General features: G+C 38.3%; 1 protein-coding gene across 1 annotated transcript in view; it reads left to right on the forward strand.

Moving 5' to 3' along the window:
- The window catches only part of LOC138395945 (DNA primase large subunit-like), a 76,182-nt gene that overhangs the window by 16,793 nt on the left and 34,233 nt on the right, over positions 1-25,156 (forward strand). Inside the window, exons 2-4 of the mRNA XM_069489062.1 lie at positions 17,445-17,533; positions 21,108-21,260; positions 21,654-21,780. Of these exons, the coding sequence (XP_069345163.1) occupies positions 17,445-17,533; positions 21,108-21,260; positions 21,654-21,780 (369 nt within the window). The remainder of the gene's footprint in view (positions 1-17,444; positions 17,534-21,107; positions 21,261-21,653; positions 21,781-25,156) is intronic.

The following is a 25,156-nucleotide window of genomic DNA, read 5'->3' on the forward strand; positions in this document are numbered from 1 at the left end:
TAACAAAACAAAAAAGATGACTACAGAAATTTTCTACAACAATATGGTAATTTAAAGCATTATTCATATATGTTTTTAAAAATTATGTGTGTATGTATGTGTGTTTCTGGAGGACAAGTGCTTTGCATGATAATCTATTCAGGTAAACTATCCAGGTAAAATTATAAGCAATTGGATTTTTCTTCAGAAGGTTCTAAATGTGACATAGCATAGAAAAACAATTAAATTGAGGGTAGGGAATCCTTTAATGTAATTAAATAGCATAGGAGCAGACCTGTTACCCATATACATATGTAATATTTCTGTATAGTTGGTGACAGAGACAAGTAGTGATGAATTTAGCACAAAACTGAACTTGGGGGCCAGGCGTGGTGGCTCACGCCTTTAATCCTAGCTCTCTGGGAGGCTGAGGCTGGTGGATCACTCGAGGTCAGGAGTTCGAGACCAGCCTGAGCAAGAGCGAGACCCCGTCTCTACTAAAAATAGAAATTATCTGGCCAACTAAAAATATATATAGAAAAAAATTAGCCGGGCATGGTGGCGCATGCCTGTAGTCCCAGCTACTCGGGAGGCTGAGGCAGGAGGATCGCTTAAGCCCAGGAGTTTGAGGTTGCTGTGAGCTAGGCTGACACCACAGCACTCACTCTAGCCCAGGCAACAAAGCAAGACTCTGTCTCAAAAAAAAAAAAAAACACCTGAATTTGGGGACTTTAAGTTTATTTACCTATTCTTCTGCTGTGGCTTTGGAGAAATAATCCTATTAGTTATTTTTGCTATAAAATAGTGATTTTAGTACTGAGAAAGGTATTGTAAATGTATTTAAAGTCAACTGCTTATATAATTTGCAAGTGGCTATTCTTGATTTTCTAATAATTACTTATAGGAAATAGTAGGAAAAGATAATTTCTGTCATCACCACCAACAATAAGTGTTTATTCAATGGCTATAATGCACTGGGCAGGAAAGAGGGAGACTGAGACCCAAGAGGTCCAAAAAGGAGCAAGGACCACCCTCAGGATCCTCCACTCACTCTGTTCTACTCTTTTTCTAGAAAAACAGTGTTTTTTCTAGCTCAGGCCCAGAGAGAGGCTGTGAAATGAAGAATTACAATTTGTCATTCATTCAACAAGTATTAGGTAGAATCATAGGAAATTGCTATTAATATTTATGAAAATCAAAGTAGTATGATGTTATGGCAATTCCATGTGGTTCCATCTAATATTTATAGAACTATTGGTATGTGCCAGGCATTGTTGTAGTAACTGAAAAGCACAGAATTTAACAAATAGAGAAAATCCCTGTTTTTATGGAGTTTGCGTTCTCATGGAGTCTCTAGCCAGACCTCTCTCCTTACTCTAGGGTCATGTATATCCAGCTGCCTACTCTGTCTCCCCTTGGATGCCGAATAGGCTCTTCAAACATGACGTGTCCAAAACCAGTCTCCTGGTGGATAAACAATGCACGGAGATTTTACCTACCTTGTGGATAAAAATCAGGGGTAGGACAATGAACGTATGACCTAGCCCAAGTTCAGTCTCCTCTTCTCTCTGTGTCTGTCAAGATAATACAATCAATAAGTAAGGCAGTAATTTCTCTAGCGCCAAATCATGATTTTTATCTGTTGAAATGTACACAGACATGAAAATGGAGTGGTGCTAAACACAACTATGATGTATTTAGTCTTTCTAATACATTGAAGCAAGCTATTCTGTAACCTTCACTACACATGGTAAATAGCTGAAAGGTGTAGGATTCAATGAATGAGTTCTGGATAGGGAATCAACAGACCTAGGTTAGAGTTTCAGATTTGCTCTTGAGGACCTCTGTTACACGGGTATCCATCAGCAAATACAAATAAGTTAACTACTCCTACAAACTTCAATATTGTGAAAATAAGTGAGATAATTACAAAGTGGTTTGAAAATTCACTCTTGAGGGGTGAGAACTGACATAAAATATAGATAACTTTAATGTTCTTAGTTTAATGCAATCTATGTCTTTTGTTTGCTTTTGTTTTTATTTGTCTTGATTAATGGAATTACAGACTTCAAAACTTTGCTACACTTTAAAGTGTATCTAATTATCTGATTTAGTCTGTGCTCAGCAGGCAGCTTGTTCTTCCCGACTGTTCTTTTGACCATGTTCATTATAATATATCACTAATATTTTAATTTTTAAGTTAACCTATGAATGAATATACGAGAGTTTTGTTAAGCTATTTAAAGCATCTTCTAACATTTAAAAATATGTGCTTTAAAAATTATTAGGTTGATGGAATTGAAAAAAGTGTGTTTTCCTGGTTTGTTTTGTTATCTTTTTCTATTAGCATGTCCCCAGTGTATAGTTAATTCAAAAGAATACTGTGGCGAAATAAATTCTGTTTCTTAATGAGAAATCACATTGAACTTGAGAAGAAAACAGATAACCTGAAGCCAGACAAGGAAGTTCACACAGCCCTCCCCTGGTAGAGCCAATCTTCCTGCACTGCTGAGAACACAATCCATCAATAATTTAATTCAGTTACATTTGCTTATAAGAAAGCAACCACTTTGTTTCGAGGCTTTAATTCTGATTCTTTATCATAATTCACAAGATGAAGTAACCTATCATTATGGCAGTGCTAGTAACATCACTAAAAGGGAAAAGGGGGACATATTTCTCTTCTGTCATGAACATTTTATTATTTCTCAGATATTTCTCTAGGGTTTTATATGCTGTTCTTTTGTATTAAATAATATTTATATGTAAATGGTATAATGCTGCAAATTGCTAGGAAAAAAACCCACTAAGACAATTCTGAAAATTCACTTAAGTTTTCTGTACTGGATATCTTTGGACAATATAATAAAAAACCTATGCCTGTTGAAGTTAAATGACCTTTGTTACAAATTAACCTTTTTTATACTTCATATTGGGAAGCATAGCAGTGTTGTAATTTGTATAGTTCTGCAAGACTTGCTGGATGTCACAGTAAGCTAAAATGGCTTTACTTAAATATATAGTAGTTTGCCCATTATTATTATAAGACAGAAAACCTTATTTGTTCCCCCCCAAACAAATAAGGTTGTTTTAAGCAAATTGAAAATTTCCACTAGGTTCTAAAAATAGTGTCTACTGTTTTTTAGTATTGTTATCACTTTAAAATTTTCCTCTAGTTTCAGAAAAGATCACTTGTGTTTCTTGGGTGGAGAAATGGATATGCATGTGCTCATGATAACATGGTAGAAAGAACACAGACTTGGAATAAGTCCTAGTAAGATTTTAGTCCTGACACGGTATCTCATCATGTGCATTTTACTTAATCTTTCCAACTTTCAATTTCCCAGGCTGTAAAATAGGGATAATCACACTACTTTGCACAGTTGTTACGAGAATCAAATGAGGAAATTCTTATCTATTGCCTAGTATATAAATTTTTTATTGTGAAAAAAAGCTTAGACTAATAGAAAAGTTGCAAAAATAGTAGAGTTCCATATACTTTTCACCCAGTTTTTCCTAATAATTCACACGTTGCACAATGATTATAAAGTTGTCAAAATCAACAAATTAACATTGGTTCAATACTGTTAACTACAGACTTTATTAATAACATTTCAGCTGTTTTCTCACTAATGTCCCTCTACTGTTCTAAGATCTAATCCAGGATTCCACGTTGCATTTAGTTGTCAGGTCTCCTCAGTCTCTTCTAGTCTGTGACCATTTCTCAGTCTTTCCTTGTCTTTTCATGACCTAGATACTTTGAAAGGTACTGGTCAGTTTTTTGTAGATTGTCTCTCACTCTGGGTTTGTCTGAGGTTTTCCCGTGATTAGATTGAGGTTGTGCAGTTTTGGCAAGAATATCACAGGTATGATTATCAACACAACTTGTTACTGCTGATATTAATCTTGATCTCTTGGTTAAGATGATATCTGCTGGGTTTCTCCACTCTAGAGTTGCTATTTTTTCACAAAATACCTCGGGGCAGGTATTTTAGACTGTGTAAATATCCTCTTTCCCCACTAATGTTGGCATCCCTCAGTGGATCTTGCCTGCTAGTATTATTGCTAAGGTGTTCTGATGGTTATTTTCTAATATTTTATTTATTCCTTCTACTTTTATTGTTGGAATTCTTCTGTAAGGAAAAGTTGTCCTTTCTCCCTCATTTATTTATTCAGTTATTTATGTCAAGATACATTCGTGGTTATGTATTTCATTTCATGGGTTATCATCCAGTACTACTGTTTTTGACTTTGTTGTTCAAATTGTTCCAGCTTTGGCTGTTGGGAGCTTGTTCAGGTTGGTTGCAGTGCGCTTTGGACATGCCTCCTTCCTCTTTTCAAGCACATCCTTTGTCTCTGGCACCACAAGATGCTCCAGACTCATCTTGTATTTTCCCTACCTTAGTCCCAGAATCATCAACCACTTCTCCAAAAGGCCTTGTAAAGTCCCTTAAAAAAAATAAATTAGCCATTTGTCACCTACCCTACATTTTTTCTAACTCTCTATAGTTTTTTGTGAGGGAGGGATACATTTCTCTTTTGATCTCCTTCAGAGGTAGTTTTTAGAAAAGCAACTAACACTTGCCTACAATAGAAGGCTACAGATCCATATTCTCTTTGCCCCTGAAATTGTATAGGAACAGTCTGGCTTGTCACTGAAATTCAATCACTGAAATTCAAAACTTTATCTCATGACATTTTTCATTTCAGGGGATGATATATTTTTCTATCATTTATTGATAGATTTTAAAATAATAAGTAATTTTTTCGTTTGGTCGTCTGTTATGTAGCCAAGCTCAGATGACTAGAAGATAACATATACTATCTTACTTTATTGTTGTGACTTTGGGAAAATCATTTAATCCTTTAGCAGTTCAGTTTCAGAGTTATTTTAGAGCTGATTTTATTAATATAATTATGATAGAAGTAAAAGTGTGCTAAAGATCTTGTCTTTTGTAGAGTCTGATTCATTTTTGATGTTGACAGGAAAATGTGTATTTTAATTTGCTATGAGTAACCACTAGGGGACGTTCATGGGTAACTAATTACCCATTTGCTATTTATTTAAGATGTTCGGACACTAAAATATCGAAAATACAGTGGAGGGGTAAGGTGCAGATACCAGCAAGTGGAATAAATAAAATACTTGGAATGACAATATCATACAAAATGCAGTACAAAGAGAAAAGTATCAATATTAAAATTAATATTAAAATATTAAGTTATATTTTTATATGTGATGAAAGATGTAGTCTAGGAATATAATTCTGAACCTTCATGCACTCAGAAACATATCATTGAAATATATCAATATATAAGTATTTAAATGTTTATATTAAAATATTAACTGTTTCTTACCTTTTATAGGATTAAAGGGTTATATTTTGCAGTTATCTTGGTAGCTCTTCAAAACCTTAGACTTGTTGCCATATTTGTAGTAGGTTATGAATAACGTAGGGGAGAAAAGATAACTATTTTTCTCACCCATCGCTAGGTTTATGGCTGAGGCCCTATAACACAAGACAGATTAACAAGAGAAAAGCATACAAATTTATTTAAGTTTTATGTGACATGGGAACCTTCATATGGAAATGAAAACTGAAAGACACAGGGAAAACTATTTTTATGCTTAGGATTCATAAAAAGTAGACAGTCTTGGGGAAGTATGATTGGATAAAGGGGGTATAATCTGATGATAATAAACTAGGGGGAAACTTAGCAAGGCCTGTTTGTTCATATTCTTCTGTGTATTCCTGTGTCTTCAGAGATAAGGACATTTCTTCCTTAAAGCCATCTCTGGAATGGCCTTATTCAGAGGGAGGCCAGAGAATTTTTTCTAGGTTTTATGACCTGTTTCAGGGGGAAAAGGATAAGGGGGTAGTCAGAGTGATTTTCCTCCGTTTGTTGTTTTCTGAAATACTTGGGATAGCATGTCCTGAACCCCATTAATAGTATCTTTAGACATCTTTTTGATGATCAAGCTAGATCTTTAAAATTCTATCCAAATAGTATTAGAAAATCCTCACTGTGTGTTAAAGTGGCCAGATAGGGAAATCTAGAAAAGTAAACCACGGAAAAAAAAATCGACAAAAAATTAATCTGGGCAAATAAGTAAATAGGATGAAACTAGTCTGGCAGAAGTTAAATAAATTTGCATTTAATTCAAAATGATTTTAAAAATCATAATTCCTTTATCTGTGAAGAAGAGCAAGCCTCTCCCTAGGAAATTAGAAGCTCTGATCATCCAACTTTTGTGCAGTCTCTGGCTGTAGACTTGGATCGTGTTTGTAGTTTCCTTCTCTTGTTTCCTGCGAGCAAAAAGACCAATTTATTCAAGCTGAGCCAACTCATGCTGGACTAGCGAATTCCACACCAGTCAGCCCGCTCCTGTGGTTTTCTGGTGATTATTTGTTTTATGTCGGCTCTTTTTCTACCAGTGAGGTGGAGACTAAGTTGACCACCTTCTAAGGGTTACTAAATTTAGTCTTTAGGCTGGAAGCATGTGATTGAGTAAATGTTTTATTTCAGTGAGTGAAGGGTTACCTGTAGTTTCTGTCTTCAAATTTTGGGGAATTACGTTTTGAATTCTAATAAAGTTTTATTACTGTTATGTCAGTGGTATTTATGTCAGTGAATAAAGTAGACTTTTCTAAAACAAGGGTGCCAAGTGAGATGCTGGAAATTCCACCTTTAATGTATTCTTCCCTTAATACCAGGCATACTTGTCTGAACAGTTAACCAATTAAGATTACCCAGCACACAACTCCCCCCAGATCATCTCCTCCAGGTTGAATTATTGAAGACTTCTATTTAAATAGTATGTTAAGTGATAGTATTTAGCAATAGGAATTTGCTCAATCTCTTTTGTCACTGAAAGTTAAGAAATAAATCATAAGATTAGCTTTCAGTCCTCTGGTAGGGACGTCATTATGAACATACAGTACAAAAAAAAAAAAATGCTTAACAGTTCAGCCCAATAAACATTTGAGGTGCAGTTTGCTAGGCTTTGTGCTACACACAGGGTTTACAGACGTGAACAAGAGGGGCATGAACTATGCCATGCAGGGACTCCAGTTCTTTCCCTAAGTCGCCCTGCAGTTTAGGGTTATGCCCGCTGGACCTTATTTTGCTGTGTAATAATGGCTGTACGAGGTGATGTCTGAAGCCTGTTTCAGTTCTTAAATTCTGGTTGTAACTGATAAGAGAGCTAACTGTGCTAAAGCTTCAGATCAAGTTGCCAGTTTAATAAGCGATAGTGTGTTCTGCATCCTTTCCTCTCCATTTTTCATACTCCCTTTTCTCTGATTTTCTACTCCAATTCCTCGTCGTGTCCCCAACTAGAAAATTATAGGAGGTTGGAATCTGCAGAAAGCTGGCAATTTGAAAGCATGCTGAAACACTATTTAATATTTTTCAGTTTGGACTTTTAACTTCAAGTTTGCCACATTTTATTATTCTAAAATCCCAGTAAATTAGAAACCAAATAAATGCTATGTGAGTGACTTATTAGTTACTGTTTCTTTAGAGAGCAGATACTTTTCTCAGGTTTTCACTGGAATCAGAGACATTTGTTTCACTGTGGTTAGGTGTGACTTTCAGATGACCCTGAAGCAACAGAATGACAGTGGGGTGTCAGCCCACAGTTGAATGTTTGCTGTGGATAACTGATGGTCGGTTATATGTGTTTATTTCTTTTCTCCATTTAAAATTTTGCAGTATTCAGTTGACCTCTGGAAACCTTAGTTTCCTCATTTATAAATAGGATATCTAACTTGCATAATTTGCAGATAGTAAAGAGTTCGGAAAGAATCATCTTGATAAATACCAAAGTTCTATAGAAATGTAAGCTGTTATTACTGAAACATCACTAAGTGTTACTGTTTTTTTAATTGCTAATAATGGTAGTCTATTTGTGCTAAGTTTCCCATTAGGAATGTAGAAATGACGTTTTTTTATTTAATATCTGACTGTGTAGATACAGTTAGAATTATGTAGATCTCACAGCCCCAGGTGACAGTGACCCTCAAATCTTGTTTTCTGAGTCTATTTGTGTATAGTCCTTGTAGAAGAATATGGAAAAGACAAAACAAACCCACTGGCCCACCTACCACCTGTATTCCAGAACAGATAGCTCTCCATTTTCCTCTGATGATTAAATCGGTAGGATTTTTTGATACGCAGCTGAGCTTTCTTTTGATCTGCTGACATCCCTGAAACTGGTCTGCTTAATCAGTTTCTTCATCAGATTACTTACGATTATTCCATTTAGTCCTTATTTTGTGAATTTTTGACATTTCACTATTTCCTGAAAACAATGGGATCAATCAAAATTTAGAAACTTTGACTTGACCTTGCCCCAAGGGAAATTTAATGAAAGAAAATGTGTATACTCCGAGGCCTAGAAAGAAATGTTCTTCATGGTTTCAGGGGAGGGGATTAGGACACGAAGATGGAGGACATATGTCCTGCTTTTTTTATAATTTGTGGTCAACACTCTTCAAGGGAACTCCCATGAGTATTCAGAGATACATTTGCATATAAAATGGAACTTAGTTTTTTCATTTCACAAACCAGTTTGTACATATTTTATACAAATAATTGTAGCACATAATTATAATATATACTTAGCATTTTATAGTTTACAACGTGATTTTACATTGACCGAAGGACGGGTCTCATTATGACAATCTTAAAAAAGAGGAAAAAAGACTGAGATAACTTATAATTGCCTAACATTATACAGCTATTAGGTGGCAGAGTTAGAACCAAAATCTGTGTTATCTCTATAACACTGTAAGCTTCATAAGCCTGTGAAAAGTTCTCACCAAAGAGAAATGAATTAACTCTTACAGAGCAGAAAAAGAAATATTTAATATACCGTAGGACGTAATTTGCTGAATTATAGTAATAGCAGCAATGTTTTCCAGCTGTGTTATAGTCTTCAAATTGCTGAAATGATTTTTTTTAAGGTCCTATAAGGAGGTAGAGGGAGGAACTAGATTCAGGTTTTTCTAATGAGGAAATTGGAAGCAAAACATTTAAGTAAATTAAGGAATATTAAATAACACACCAGGTCCAACCTACTCAAAATAGCTTTTTCTAGTTTAATAATAAAACCGACAACTTGGTGTAATGATAGTTACTCTAAAGCTGTAGTCCCCAGCCCTGGGCCTGGGCCTAGTACCAGTCCGCAGCCTGTTAGGAATCAGGCCGCACGTCACAGCCTAAGCTCTGTGCACCCCACTCTCCACTGGTGGAAAAAGTGTCTTCCATGAAACTAGTCCTTAGTGCCAAAAAGGTTGGGGACTACTGCTCTAAAGAACTCTAGAGCAGGACATAAAGTGGTACAAACAGATTTTATCCAGAAACTATTACAATAGGGGAAGAGAGACTTTGGTATAGAACTGGACAAGTGGGGATTTATAACCAAGCAGCAAGATGGATGAAAAATTACTGAGAGGAAAGAAACATCAGGGGTAGGGGGATTGTGGTTAAACAGACCTAGCAGAATTCTTACCGAAAGCAGGCCAGGGTGATCAGGTACCAAGGGTGGGAGGTGAGGAATTTGATCAGATATTGAGGGTGGAAAGTTCTCTCACCTGAGAGATTCTGGCTATAACTGGACTATTCTGTGGGTGAAATAGTCTTGCTGAAAGGTAGGGAAAAGGGTGGGAATGTGGGAGAAGAAGGAACTCCTAAACTTAGGGACAGAAAAATGAATGAGAAGACTAATCTCATGTGAGGAAAAGTCATAGTGAAGGCAGACAGTAACTGGGAAGTCCATGAGTGGGTGGTGAGAGTAGAGAGAGCCTTAATGTTCTTGAAAGTGTCTTTGGTTAGAGGATCCCAAACTAGTGGGTCTGGGATGACTTCCTAATCATGACATAGAGGGGTGAGGCAATCATAGAGGACTTAGGTGTCCATGTCTCCCAATATCCCACAAGATGGAGAAACCTCTCAGTTGTCATTTTGTTTCAAGGGAGAGGAAAATGTTGAATAGTAGAGGCTCAGTCTGTGAAGATAATTTTATCTGCACCTGAATTATCATGACCCAGATATTGAACACACAGTGAACATAATTGAATTTTGTCTCTAGAAACCCTCAGCCCTTTCTTGCTGTTGCCTTAAGAAGCTATTCAGTGTCCAAAAGGGAATCGTTACAACTGTCAGAGCATAGAAGGAGGTTATCTACATAGTGGATTACAGTGGAGTCTCCTGGGAATTTTAAGTTCATTAAATAGGCATTTAGGGTACATGAGAAGTAGGTAGGGCCTCAGTAAATCCTGGGGGCATAACGGTCCAGGTGTATTGTTTATTTTCCCAGGTGAAGACAAACAAGTATTGGAATTCTTTATGAAGGGAATTGCTAAAAAATGTCAGAACTCAAGCTGATGACTATGAAATATCACATGTTGGAAGAGATAACAGAGAGGATGGTATTAGGATTAGCACCAAGGGAAATCGAGTTTGACAGTTTTGTTGGGAAGTCTCAGATCTTGGACTGATCTCCTTTCTCTTTCCCATTTGGCTTTTTAATGGCATTGTTCGGGGGAGCCCTTCAAGTTCTTACGGTTTTAAATGATATTGGGGAATCCTGGGAAAAGGCATAGAAGGGTCTATTTCTTCTACCTTATATGGGTTCTGTATCCCATACATGTCTAATATTGGTGGAGTCTTTTGCCCATAAAGGAGAGGAATTGTCTAACAGTTGATTTAAATCTTTAATTAAGTAGGTGATAGGTTGAAGGAGGCAAAGAAATCCCCCCTTGAAGGAAATCAGACAAAACCATTTGGGGACATAGACCTGAAGGAGAAGACTCAGGGACCTATGGAGGGAGTCCTGCAGGAATTGTTACACCCCAGTTCATGAGAACACACCTTCTTAATAGGTTTACTGGGGTAGTAGAGTTGAGAAGAAAGTTGTGTTGACCAAGAGGTCGCATAGAAAGGTAAATTATCAAAACCCATTGCTGGCAAAGTTGGGTGACTCTGGGGAAACGGTGCAGGAAATGAGGTGATGTTAAGGGTAGAATGTATTGCCCTGGTATGGATGAGAAACATAGTGGGGTGCCCTTCAACTTGTAGCATCATTTCTTCTTGTAAGTCTAGTGGTAGTTGTGGGCATTGAACATATACTTTCCCAGAGGAAAATCGACAATTCTCCAGTAAGGAGGAGACTTAGGGTTTTTCCCTCCTTTTGAGGGCCAGGCAGTTCTGGGTCCGGCATCCTTTTTCCTCATAATATCAGCACGTGTCTAGATCAATGGGAGCCCTCAGTGGTGGAGCTTGCTGTGAGTTAAATTTTTCAGATCTTTCCAACTGTTTTAATTGTAAGGCTATAAGCTTGCATTATGTATTTTCTATTTTTTTTTTTTTGAAATATTAATACTATCTTCATAATGCTGGGCTAATGTCTGGAGCCCAGACATGTATACATTTTGCCAGTTAATATTATTTTCTGTAATGTGTCATGGAACTGCAGCCTGAGACTATTTACAAAGGTTGTGTGGCCAGAACAGAAGCTGTCTTGGAAGTCAGTTGGAGCCCTGAATGATCTTTACATGTTGTCTCTAATTGATGGTCATAGACACAAACAATTTCATTCCATTGTTTTTTATAATTTTGGATACATGACCAATCAATTTGACGAGAGAGGTCTCAGGAATGGCTCCTAGTGATTTCTCTCTTACTCCTCTTTAGAGAATTAGGGATAGTCTGAGACCCTTGAAGATCTTCAGGAATAGTAGTCCATTTGGCTTTTTTAAACCAAGGGGAGGCATCTCCAGGCACATACAATATGTAATCAGCAAATCCCAGAGAATATGCTCCAAGAATGATTCTAAATTGTTCGACAAATCTTTCCCCTTCCTTCCTGGGGTTAGGAAAGTCTTTGACAATGGAATAATTACAATGGAGTCTCCTGGGAATTTTAAGTTCATTAAATAGGCATTTAGGGTGCATGAGAAGTATGTAGGGCCCCAGGCTTTAGACGAAGGCTTAAATGCTTTCTCCTTTGTTGGCCTCACTTGGGGATGGGTACTGGCCGACCCTGAGCTTCATGTGTAGCAGATGGGGGCCCCGGGAAACTTATAGTTACAGGTAGTTGAGGGGCTGAGGGTAGAGATGATGAGGACATTCTCGGAGAGAAGGATCTGAGGGGAGCTGGGAAGGGAATATGGAGGTGCTTTGGTGAGCTTTTGGTGGTTTACATTTTTTAAGAGCCACAGTAGTTTGAGGGACATTTGAATTGCCTTTTTTTTTTTTTTTTAGCTGCTTCATACCAAGTGAAATAAGCAGACCACTGTGCACCCAAAAGTTTTATTCCTTTTTGTTCTAGGGCTCTTCTTACATGGACCAATTTAGGGATATCCCAGGAACCCCAGAAGGGCCGCCGTAGCTGAAGAGAGTTTTTAGTAAGGTTTTTCCAGTGAGAAAGAAAGCAGACAGTATTTGGGACTGTAGTGGCAAAGCATATACTCAGCAGGGGTTTGAGCAGAGGGTATTTCAGTTGACTGAGAAGTTCCCACGAGAGAAGCAGGATTAAATAGAGAGAACAGAGAGGCCTCATAAAGAGCCAGGGACGAGATTTCCAACTTGGGAGTCAGGGAATGAATCCCTGCGTGAAACAACAGAACTGGAAAGAAAGACTTCCAGCCCACTAGGTGCCTTTCAAACAAAGAAGTCTGGGCCTCTAACCCAGCTTCAGACTGTGTGATCAGAATCTGAAGAATCAAAATCTGTCCTTAGTGTGCTTCAATGGACATTTATCTAGAGCACTGGATTGTGGAGTCACACTCTCCACCAGATACCCACACGAGCACGTAGACTGGAGACAAAGTTCTCCATGTGTGCTGAGAGTTGGTCATTGTATCTGACGGTCCAGTGGTGGTTCGGATCCAGATCCAAATCATGGACCAAAACCTGCTAAAGAAAAACCAGAGCTGACCAACAGTTAAAGCAGTAAAAACAGATTTTAGAACTGGGCTCAATTCCAAATACAGCTTGGACAAGTGGGGATTTACAGCCAAGGAGCAGGGTAGGGGTCAGTGGATACAAAATTACTAAGAGGAAGGAAACATCAGTGGGGGGGTCAGGGGGAAGGATTCTGGTTGAACAGACCTTATAGGTCTCTTGCTGCAGGCAGGGCAGGGTGATCAGATACCAAGGGTGAGGGATGAGGAATTTGATCAGTAGTGGAGGAAGGTTTCTCTCAAAACTGACTCAGCAAGATTCTTGCCACAACTGGGTGATGCTAAGAGGAACACAAAAGGCTGAGGCCCAGTTGAGAAGAGGATTCAGAAGAGTCTGACTAAAGTTTAGTCAAGGAGGGCGTCTTATCAGCGTGCACCAGACACTATAACAAATGCTTGATGAAAATGGGCTAATTTAATCCCCACCCAACCCTATGTGATAGATATAACTCCTTTTTTATATAAGGGAACTGCTGCAGAAAGGTTAAGTAACCTGCTCAAGGTCACCCAGCCAGCAGGTAGCACAGACAAGATTTAAACTTGGGTATCTGACTTTAAAGCCCTTGGCTTAACCATTAGGCTTTACTGCCTCCTGGACCCTTTTGGAGCCTCCAGGTCTGCTTCAGTTGATGTTTGTTAGAATATGTGTGATGTTCCAGGGACCTCTAAGAATTAAACTGTGGTTCAAGTTAAGAGTTAAAGGGGAGTATTTGGAATCAATAGGTGGCTGATTGCAAAATTAGTTTTACAGACAGTAATTGAGTAATTTAGCACATAAACATTTAAAAGGGAGGCACTACATATTAAATGCCTATAGCATGCAGTCTGGTTATTAAAATTATAAGTAAAACTTTTAAGGTAGCGACCCAAGAAATAATCAATGGATCAAAAAATTATAGCAAGGATATGTGCTAAGAAAAGGCCACAGGATGATTTCATGCTCTTTTCCAGGGGCAGGTTCATTTATGTGTGTGACCCTGACGCTGAGCTTGAGTTCCTGTTATTATTTATGGTAGCTAATCTTCCTGGGACCTCTTCTAATGATTTTGGTATGCCAAGTTCTGGGCATTGCTGAGTAATAGTGAGGGCACTTTATATAATAGTACAGCAGACCCTCCCTTTTTAAATATGTAAATTAGCGTTCCAAATTCTTGAGGGTAAGAAATAACTGTCACTAAAAAAGAAGGGTTGAAAATGTCTTCCTTAAAAAATGCCATATTCTGGGGGGAAAAAAAAAAGCAAAGCCATATTCTTACAACCTCATCTCTGCCCATATGTAGTTAGCTGTTTTGCCTCATTTAGGTCAAGAAGACTTTCTCATTTGAATATAAATCTCTTTCGGAAGGGTACTTACTTTTTAACCATTCTCACTTATTGTCCACGTTGAGCTTCACCATAATAAATAGCAGTTTCTGTTACTTTGAAAATAAAAGTACTATTTGGTCTTGGGTATTTTTTTGGTGAGAAAGACTTTATTCTGAGAAAAAGACCTTGCACTGTCCTTCTAAGCAAACCATAGTGTTTGAGTAGATGTGGGCATAGATACTTTTAAAAGTGTGATTAGAAGCTAGGCACAGTGGCTCATGCCTGTAGTCCCAGCACTTTGGGAGGCTGAGGTAGGAGGATTACTGGAGGCCAGGAGTTCAAGACCAGCCTGGGTGACATAGTGAGACCCCATCTACAAAAAAATAAAATAAAAATAGCCAGGCATGGTGGCACACACCTGTAGTCCCAGCTACTTGGGAAGCTGAGGCAGGAGGACCACTTGAACTCAGTAGTTTGAGGTCACAGTGAGCTATGATTGTGCCACTGCACTCCACTCTGGGCAACAGAGTGAGGTCCTGGCTCCTAAAAATAATTAATTAATTAATTAATTAATTAAAAAGTATAATAAGATAAGGTCTGTAGACCCCGAGTGGGACTGGGAAAGAAGGCAAAGTTGTGAGAGAGACTCTGAGAGATGGTGTTGAAGCAGGATAATGGTGTGCCTGCTTTGTAATTTTTCTTGCGTTCAATTGGTAACAAAATGCTATTGAAAATAATTTACTGCTGTCTTTGGCAGAAATGCATATTGATGTGTTGCCAGTGGCTCAGCCAGGATGTTGGGACTAATTTGGAAGGTTGCAGACTGCCACTCACCCACTTTCAGACCTGTCTTGACTTTCTGGCTTTTCCCAACACTGAATAGAGTGGGAGGAGCCAAGACAGAAAAGTGTGTTGTCCCTTTAGTTCTCCCCACCTCTTCCCATATGAATACTGAAAGATTTCCCTTTGAGTTGTGGATATGAAGACCTAGAAAATATTTTCTTAAAAATACCTCCCAATTCATACACCTTGTTTACAATATTTCTTGGGTTTGCCAATTTGAAAACTAGAGAGGAAAATTTGTGTGATAAATACATGGATAGTTTGAAAGCTTAGTAAGATCCAAATTTTAACCATCCACGTACAAAGGCAGGAAATAAATTGGAAAGAAGAGGGAGCTAAAAGGTAATAATTTTAGCTTTTCTCTTTTAGAGAGAATAGATTTCCATTACTTTAAACAGAATAGCTACCAAAAAGTTCCTTTGCTATTTTCTAGTGAACATACAGAAATCTTGCATCTAATTAAATTCAATTCATACCTGAAAGTTTGCACAAAAAGATTGATTATAGTTAATGTTTGTGACTAAAGAAACAAACGGAAGTTGTTTATAAAGGGTTTGCTGGAGCCAGGCGCAGTGACTCACACCTGTAATCCTAGCACTTTGGGAGGCCAAGGTGAGAGGATCGCTTGAGGCCAGGAGTTTGAGACCAGCCTGAGCAAGAGTGAGATCCCATCTCTACAACAAATAGAGAAATTAGCTAGGCATGGTGATGCATGCCTGTAGTCCCAGCTACTCGGGAGGCTGAAGCAGGAGGATCACTTAATCCCAGGAGTTTGAGGTTGCTGTGAGCTAGGCTGACGCCACGGCACTTTAGCCTGGGCAACAGAGCGAGACCTTGTCTCAAAAAAAAAAAAAAAAAAAAAATTGAAAAAAAGATTTACTGGAAAATTTAATATTCTCAGTAAAATTTATTGATGACTTGAAAGTCTTTCTTTTTTGAAAATTTTCTTTTAGTTGAAATGCCATTTGTTTTGAAATGCCAATTGATTATTGGTTGCTTATGGTCAGAGAGCTAGTTGTGAAGCCATAAACTACAGATTGTTGAAAATTCCAGCAGTCTCTTTTTAATAGAATTTGGCAAGCTGATTCTAAAATTTATATATAAAAAGAACAAAGTGGGAGGACTTACATCATCTGACTTTGAAACTTACTCTAAAGCTATTGTAATCAAGGCAGTGTGGTATTGGAAAAAGGACAGGCATATAGCTCAATGGAATAGAAGAGTCCAAAAATAGACCCTCACATATGTAGTCAAATGTGACAAGGATGCCAAAGCAATGTAATGGGGAAACAAAGGTGTCTTCCATATATGGTGTTAGGAAAAGTGTTTAATTTACATGGGGAATAACAAAGAACTTTGATTCCTCTCTTACACCACGGACAAAAATTAACTTGAGATGAATCAAGACCTAGACTTAAAAGCTAAAACATTGCAGCTTCTAAAGGATAACATCTTTGCAATTTATCTTAGGACACAGAGAGTACTACCATTAAAAAATTGATAAATTGGGCTTCATCAAAAATAAAAGCATCTGCTCATCAGAAGATAATGTCAAGAAAATAAACAGGCAAGCCACAGACTGTGAGAAAAATATTTCTAATGCCTATGTTTGAAAAAGGGTGGCTTGTATCCGGAATATATTAAGAAGTCCTACAATTAATAATTAAAAGGTGGCAATCTAATTTTTAAGATGGGCAAAAGATTTGAAGAGAGACTTCACAAAATAAGGTATATCTGGTCAAAAAGCACATAAAAAAGTGCTCATCATCATTAGTTATCAGGGAAATGCAACATGAGATACCACTGCCTACCCATCAAGATAGCTAAAATGAACAAGATTGATAACATTGAATGTCAGGGAGAATATGGAACTCTCATTTATTGCTGGTGGGGGTATAAAACAATACAACTACTCTGGAAAATCGTTGGCAGTAACTCCACCCTATGTATGTATCCCAGAGAAATGAAAATATATGTCCACAAAGTTGTATGCAAGACTGTTCATAGCAGCTTCATTGAGAAGAGCCCAAAAGTAGAAAATGCTAGTGTGTATGATAGGAAAAAACAAACTAGCAGTTTTCTCATACTATACTGTCAACACAGACCATTCTGCGACCAGATGTGGGGATTTTCTGACACCAGCTGGGTGACCTACAATTCAATTTAATTCTGACACTAACCAGAGTTAGTGCAGTCAGACCCCTCATAGGTTAAGGGCTCAGTCTCACAAGACTACCCCTACTTTAGACACCAACTGTAGGTTCCCAGGTTACTCACAACTTCTGTCCAGCTTGGCTAGAAATTGGAGGTTACCATAACCCCTTCTTAGGTTCGATAATTTGCTAGAGCAGCTCACAGAACACAGGAAAACACTATGTTTATCGGTTATTAAAAAGAGTATTTTAAAGGATCCAGATGAACAGCCAGATGAAGAGGTACTGTGGGCTAAGTATGTGGGAAAGGGTGCAGAGCTTCCATGCCCTCTCTGGGTGTGCCGCCCTCCCCGCATCTCAATGTGTTCAGCAACCCAGAAGCTCCCCAAATCCTTTAGCGCAGGGATTTTTATGGAGGCTTCGTGGAGTGGGCATAATCGATTATTAGCTCAATTTCCAGCCCCTCTCCCCTTCCCGGAAGATGGGGGAATAGAGCTGAATGTTCTAAGCTTCTAATCATGTCTTGGTCTTTCCGGTAACCCACCCATCAAGAGTTGCCTCATTAGAAGAAAAGATACTCCTAGTACCCAGGAAATTCCAAAGGATTAGGAGCTCTGTGTCAGGAACTGGGGCCAAAGACCAAATATTAGGACAAAAGATGCATCTAGCACCCTATCATTCAGGAAATTACAACGATTTTGGGAGCTCGTGTCAGGAACTAGGGCAGAGACCAAATATATATTTCTTATTATATCACAATATCACACCCAAATGTCCATCAGCAAGAACCTAGATAAACGATCTGGTCTATCCATATGCTAGAACACTACTCAGTGGTAAAAAGGAACAAACTACTGTTACATGTATTGGCATAGATAAATCTCAAAAGCATTAAAAGACATGAAAGAAGACAGACACAAAACACTTTATACTGTATGATTTTGTTTATATAAAGTTACAGAATAGCTAAAGCTAATCTATGGTGACAATCAGATCAGTAGTTGCTTGTGGGTGTGGAGGGAGGGGAAGAATGTTGACTTAGGCAAGAGGGAGCTCTATGGGCTGATGGAAATGTTTTACCTTTTGATAGGGGTGTAGGTTAAATGTTAATGTTTGTAGTCATTTGCCAAAACCAATCAAACTACAGACTTGAGATCTGTACATTTTACTACATATAAATTATAACCTCAAATTTAAAAATCTCACAAGATTTAGCATAGTATTTTCCTATCTCTTATTCTGATTCTCTTTTCTACTTTCCTTGAAGCATTAGCTCAGTCTCACTATACTGAGCAGATTTTTGAAAGTAAAGTAAAATTAATTTCATTATCTTCTGATATGTCCACTATACTCAATAGAGGGCATCATTTGAATTCATCAATCTTTACTGTTGTTACAGTGAAGAAGAAAAGCCATCAAGAAGAACAAAATAGCATAGCAATGTGAACTTGCAATGATTTGGCAATTTTTTGAAGTTATTTAATCCTGATAAATTAAAATCTCTTGAAGTATATTTATTCATTCATCCTTTCAGCCCTCTACTTATTTGCTCTTTCATTCGAGTGAAGGTTATTGAGCACCTCCTGTGAGTAGATGTCTGACACTGAATGGGCTGGCTGAGTCCACAACCGAGTCCCTGCGCTTAGGATATTCACAGTTTAGAAGTGATAAATGCAAAAATAAGTTCTAACGCAACAAGAAATGTACAGCACTGTACAAACCGCCACTGTGTGTTCTTTTGAAGAAGCAATATCCTTTTCCTGGGGTGCCTATGGGAAGGTTTTATACATTCAGGAAATGATATTGAAGCCAGGTCTGTAAGAATAGTTTATCGGAGTTGTGGATGGGAGTTGGAAGAAGGGAGCACATTTTAAGCTGATGACTAGAAATTTAATTAAAGAGTTCAATGAGTCTTTTATCCTCCCTTTATGTGAAGATTCTGTTAATATCTATTGATGATAGAAGCCTTAATCATTGGCATAAATGTTTAAATTTGGACACCAAAATATTTATCTTTTTCTTACCAATAACAAGCTAATATCTACCGAGAAAAAAGGATGTAGCAGGCATGCTGCTTAATGTTTTAATTTAATTTAATTTTCACAGCAACTCAGTGCATTAATACTAATGTCCCTATAGATTAGGAAAATTGAGGGCTGAAGTCACACCCTTTGTAAGTGGCTGGGCTGGGGATTCTTTCCCAGGTCTCTCTGCCTTCAAAGCCTAAGAAAGAGAGCAAAGGGCAACTCTGCCATACTGAGGTGCCTGGGGTCACTTAAAATAGGAGAGATTTAGCTGTTTTCCAAAATATGGCCTGTCCACTTTTTGCATTCCTTTTAAGTTTCAATTCAATAGCACTATTATTTATAAACTCAAAACAATCTGTTTATTTGTATTCCTAACTACATAATACTTTTTAGTATTATGTTTAGTTATTTGATGTATGGAAATTTGCTGATTAATCATTATCTAAGCTTTCTAGAGTATCCATTTTATAAGTTAAATTTAAAGAATCATGGAAGTAAAAACTATAACCTCTTTATTGCCATTTTGATCTTAATGATTAGATTTAGAATCTTGGAGATTTTTGCCCTTTCAAAATGACTTGTTATGTAGGCGCTCAGGCTTCTCGGGACTTAACAGGCATTGCTTAAGGTGTCAGGTGGGAACCTTTGATGTGCTCCACGGCCATTCACAGCTTCTCATAGTTCAGTTTTTGAAAGCGTTGGGAGATCTCTGCGCAGTAAAAGCAGGTGGTAATCTAAGATCGTACTCCACTATAAATATGGCAAAGCTTTTCTTTTAAACAAACATGTATTTTTCAGAGTAGAAGATAAATTTTTGAGTAAATCTGTGATTTGTCATAGTCTAAACTTCCTTTTAGAAACTTGGTTTCTGGTCTATAGTTTTTGCCCAGTGATCACTTGACGTGGGCTACTCACCCTAGCCTCCACCTCCTTCCCAGGAAAGGTTGGATTTTTGTCTGAGATTCCACCAGTATTGAATATTTCCTCTTGCCAAACATCTTGTCAGAGGTACATTGTCTGCCTTTGGGACCAACAGGGTACGGATTATGCCAAATGGCTATCACCTAATAGTGGAATTAGAAAATTGCTAGCCATCAGACACTGGAAAACATTTAGTGGAAGCAGGATAATGGGACGGTACCCTTTCAAATGCTATAGTAGACCAAGGAGTACTTTACATTCAAGCAATACATTTTTCATGCATGTTAATACTGAGCTGGGTACAAAGATCTAATAGACAGATCTTACCTCAAGGAGCTTATGGTCCAGGAGGAGCTAATCACCTATGTGAAGAGGTGCTTAATAGAAAATAGACTGATAATATGTCATAAGAGAGGTACAGTTAAGTGCCATAAAGATAAAATGTTAGTAAAGATAAATCTACAGAGGAGTAAGTATAGATAAAATCCTATTGAAGTCTGGAGGAAGACGAGATTACTTCTGATTTTGGGTTTCCAGATGAAATAGGGTCTGAAAGAAATAAGCTGTGTCCTAAAAGGATTTAATTGGAACCTATGATTTTAAAATATCTTATTAAGAAAGTCTAGTATTATGAAAAGAACATGGGCTTTGGAATCAGACTTGCCTGTACATGATCTTTGAACTCTGCCTTTTATTTACAGCTGTCTTACATCACGTTGCTTCATTTCTTTGAACATCAGTTTTCTCTTGTGTAACATCACAGGGAGGTTGTGATGATTTAAATGATAAAATGGGATTATATTTTTTAAAGCACCCAGCAAAATGCCTGGCACCTAATTGCCTTTCAATAGATGTTAGTTCCTTTTGTTCTCCTATCTGACCCATTTCAGTCGCTTCCATGGCATTAGCTTGTTTTACAAACACAAAGTCAGGGATTCCAGGTAGGCGGCGATTCCAGTAATTCGTTTATTCATCAAGCATTTGCTGACTACTTGCTTTGTATGGTGGAAATGCAGAGGAAGGGATTAATGATTTTAAGAGGCACTTCAGAAGTAGAATGGGTAGGATGTGGGAATTCAGGGAAAATCAGGGAATAGAGAAAGGGCTAAACTGATTGCATCTAGTATAATCTCTGGAATCAAACTAAGAAAGGGCAAATTGAATACTTTTCTCAGGAAAGGATTATCCTCAACTTTAAACTTATAAGGTATAATAACATTAGCTGTTTTCTACGTGAAAAAATTTGTTTTCTATAAGTTTTGCACCTTTTTAAAATAATTGTTTGTGTCATAAAGGACCCAAATGATATCTTTGACATGAATATACATCTGCCCTTGAATGCTGAATTTGTTCTAGAAAGTATCACTTTGCACTCTGATTCTAGCTGGAATTGCTGACATCACTAGTATAATTATTGGCTGACTTTGTCTCTTCTTTCTTTTTCTCCCAATCAGTTTGATAAAGGTTACTCTTACAACATCCGTCATAGCTTTGGAAAGGAAGGCAAGAGGACAGACTATACACCTTTCAGTTGCCTGAAGATTATTCTAACCAATCCACCAAGCCAAGGGGATTATCACGGTAAGTGCTTCCACTGGGTATGAGGGCGAAGTACAGAAACCAAGGAGCTCTGTAGGAAACACTGAAACAGTGTCATGGCTCTTTGCATTACTGACCGGACCTAGTTTGTAGCTTCTGTCAGTCATCAGTGTCAAGCTAGAGCTCCATCACTCTTAGAGCGATTTGTCTTATTACCGAACTAGGTCAGGCAAGAGGAATTCACTGAGCTGCACTCCGGTTTGTGCTGGACTGGGCTTCTCAGTTCTGTTTCTGCCTTCGCCTGCTGTTCTTTCTTTCTCATGTTCTGCAAGTGTCTTAGAAGACTCATACAAGTTTTTTTTTAAAGCTTTTTGAAGTTGGAAAACTCTAATTTTAGAATAGTAGATTTATTAATTCCAAAAGGCTAACTGCTAAGGAAAAGCATGTTTTATTCTCATTACTATCATCTGATTAACAAAGATTTATCGAACAATTGAACAAGTTATGGTATCAGACGTATCTATCGTTTGCCTGAGTCGTTAGTTTTTTTGTTTGTTTGTTTGTTTGTTTTTAACTATGTCAAACTATTCTCTGTGTAGACTTCTAGTTCAACAACTTTTTTCCTAAAATAATTTTCTGAGCATACCTTGAAAAGTACTTGTCTGGCATGTCAAAGAGTGATTTAATAAATCATACTAGTAAATTTTCTAGATTACCAAAGCTTAAAACTTTTTTGTTTTAAAATCTTAAGTGAAATACAGTTCAAAACAAACAAACAAACAAACAAACCACATACTTTCAGGCTGTTAAAGATCAAATAATCACAAACAACATTTTTAGAAAAATGTTCCACATGTCCAGAACATTAAAAAATGCCTACACATTCATTAGTTAATAAAGAGGTGGCCAATACTGGTAATATACATTGAGTGGTTCTTATCACTGTGTCATTCCCTTGAGGTCCTTTAAGAAATGCAGGTTCTCAGTCCCCACCCATAGACAGATAAAATCAGACTATATTTGCCAGTTCCCTGGGTGATCTTTATATCTTCTGAAGTTTGGAAACTCTGGGCCTGATGCTTGCTCAGTGTCTTCAAACTGAACTTCACTACTGCTTCACAACCCTACAACCCTCCACCCCCACCTTAGGTGGGACAGGATGGCTAGAGGGGACTAGAATTGGATATTTCCCTCCCCCTAAGTAGATGAGGCTCTGGTAGAATAGTTTCTCCCGAGGGCAGACCTTGGCAAGAAGAACACAGTGCTCTAGTACTGCAGTCCCCAACCCCCTGGGCTACAGATGGGCCTGTTAAGAACCAGGCTGCACAGCAGGTGGTGAGCTAGGTGAGTGGTGGGCTAGGAGAGAAGCTTCATCTGTATTTGTAGCCACTCCGTATCACTGTCTGAGCTCTGCCTCTCGTCAGATCAGCAGCGGCATTAGGAGCTCTCATAGGAGCGAGAACCCTACTATAAACTACGCATGCGAGGGATCCAGGTTGCGTGATTCTTATGAGACTCTAATGCCTGATGATCTGAGGTGGAGCTGGGAGTGGCTGTAAATACAGATTATCATTAGCAGTGAGGTTTGACTGCACAGAGACCATAGTAAATCAATTGCTTGCAGACTCATATCAAAACCCTATCAGTGAGTGGCAAGTGACATTTAAGCTGCATCTGGTGGCAGGCTTTATAGTGGCAAATGAGTTGATGTACTTTAATTGTACAGCTGCATCTGGTGGCAGGCTTTAAGTCAGAATCTGACACTTATTTTAGTCCACACATGGCCCATCCATTATTTTATTTACCACTTCAGTCGACGCCTCTTTCCCACACTGCGCACTTTGTCTCAGTCACAGTTTTGGGAAGCCCACAAGCTAACCCTAGCAAAAATGAGTAAAAAACAAACATCGCTGGAGAACTTCTTTGAAAAGGGGGAAAGATCCAACAATGAGACAGCAAAAGACTCTAAGACTGCCAACAAAATAAAAGCTGCATTTAAAAGAAAAAACCAAGAGGCCTTCTTAAATTACAGGTTCATTGCAACAGGTGATTCACATTCTCCAAGCCTGCTTTGTATATGTGGAGACCAGCCATCCAACGAAGCCACAAAACCTTCAAAACTGCTTCGCCACATGGAGACCAAGCACCCTGCATTAAAAGACAAGCCTTTGGGGTTTTCCAAAAGAAAAAAATGTGAACACAAATAACAGAAGCAATCATTGAAAGCCACCACCTCATCAAATACATCTGCACTAACAGCATCATTCTTAGTGGCTAGCCATATTGCTAAAACTAAGAAGCCCTTTACTACTGGTGAAGAGTTGATCCTGCCTGCTGCTAAGGACATTTGCCATGAACTTTTAGGAGAGGCTGCAGTTCAAAAGGTGGCACGTGTTCCTCTTTTGGCTAGCACCATAACTAGACGAGTTGATGAAATAGCACAGGATATTGAAGCACAGTTGTTAGAGAGGATTAATGAGTTACCATGGTATACAATCCAGGTTGATGAGTCTACCAGTGTTGACAAGCAAGGCAACAATGCTTGTTTTTGTGCAATGTATTTTTCAGGAAGATGTGCATGAGAATATGTGTACTTTTGTTGCCAGCCGACATCACAGCTGCAGAACTATTCAAGTCTTTGAATGGTTACACATCAGGAAAACTGAATTGGTGATTTTGTGCTGGTGTATACACGGACGGAGCAGCTGCCATGACTGGATGGCTTTCTGGTTTCATTACTCGGGTCAAGGAAGTCTCTTCTGAACGTGAGTCTATGCACTGTGTCATCGTAGAGAAATGCTGGCTGAAAAATGTCACCTGAACTAAAGAACATTTTGCAGGATGTGATTAAAATTATCATCCACATTAAAGTACATGCCCTTAACTCATGTGTTTGTGTAGCTCATGAGGAGATGGACGCAGAGCACACACACCTCTTATACTCAGAAGTGAGGTGGCTTTCTAAAGGTAGATCACTGGCCAGAGTTTTTGAGTTACGAGAGCCGCTCCAGAGATTTCTTTTAGAAAAACAGTCACCACTGGCAGCACATTTCAGTGACACAGAATGGGTTGCAAAACTTGCTTACTTGTGTGACACAGTCAACTTGCTCAACGAACTCAATCTGTCACTTCAGGGGAGAATGACAACTGTGTTCAAATTGGCAGATAAAGTGGCTAAATTCAAAGCCAAACTGGGATTATGGGGGCAACGAGCGAACATTGGGATTTTTGACATGTTTCAAACATTAGCAGAGATTTTAAAACAGACTGAGCCAGGGCCCTCTTTCTCCCAGCTGGTGCATGATCACCCATCTCAGCTTTCAAAAGAGTTTGAACATTACTCCCCAACCACAAAAGCCCCCCCAAACTGGGAAGGAATGGATCCGTGACCCATTCGTGAATAAGCCAGGTGAATCGA

Source organism: Eulemur rufifrons, chromosome 15, assembly GCF_041146395.1.
Source record: "Eulemur rufifrons isolate Redbay chromosome 15, OSU_ERuf_1, whole genome shotgun sequence".
NCBI lineage: Eukaryota > Metazoa > Chordata > Mammalia > Primates > Lemuridae > Eulemur > Eulemur rufifrons.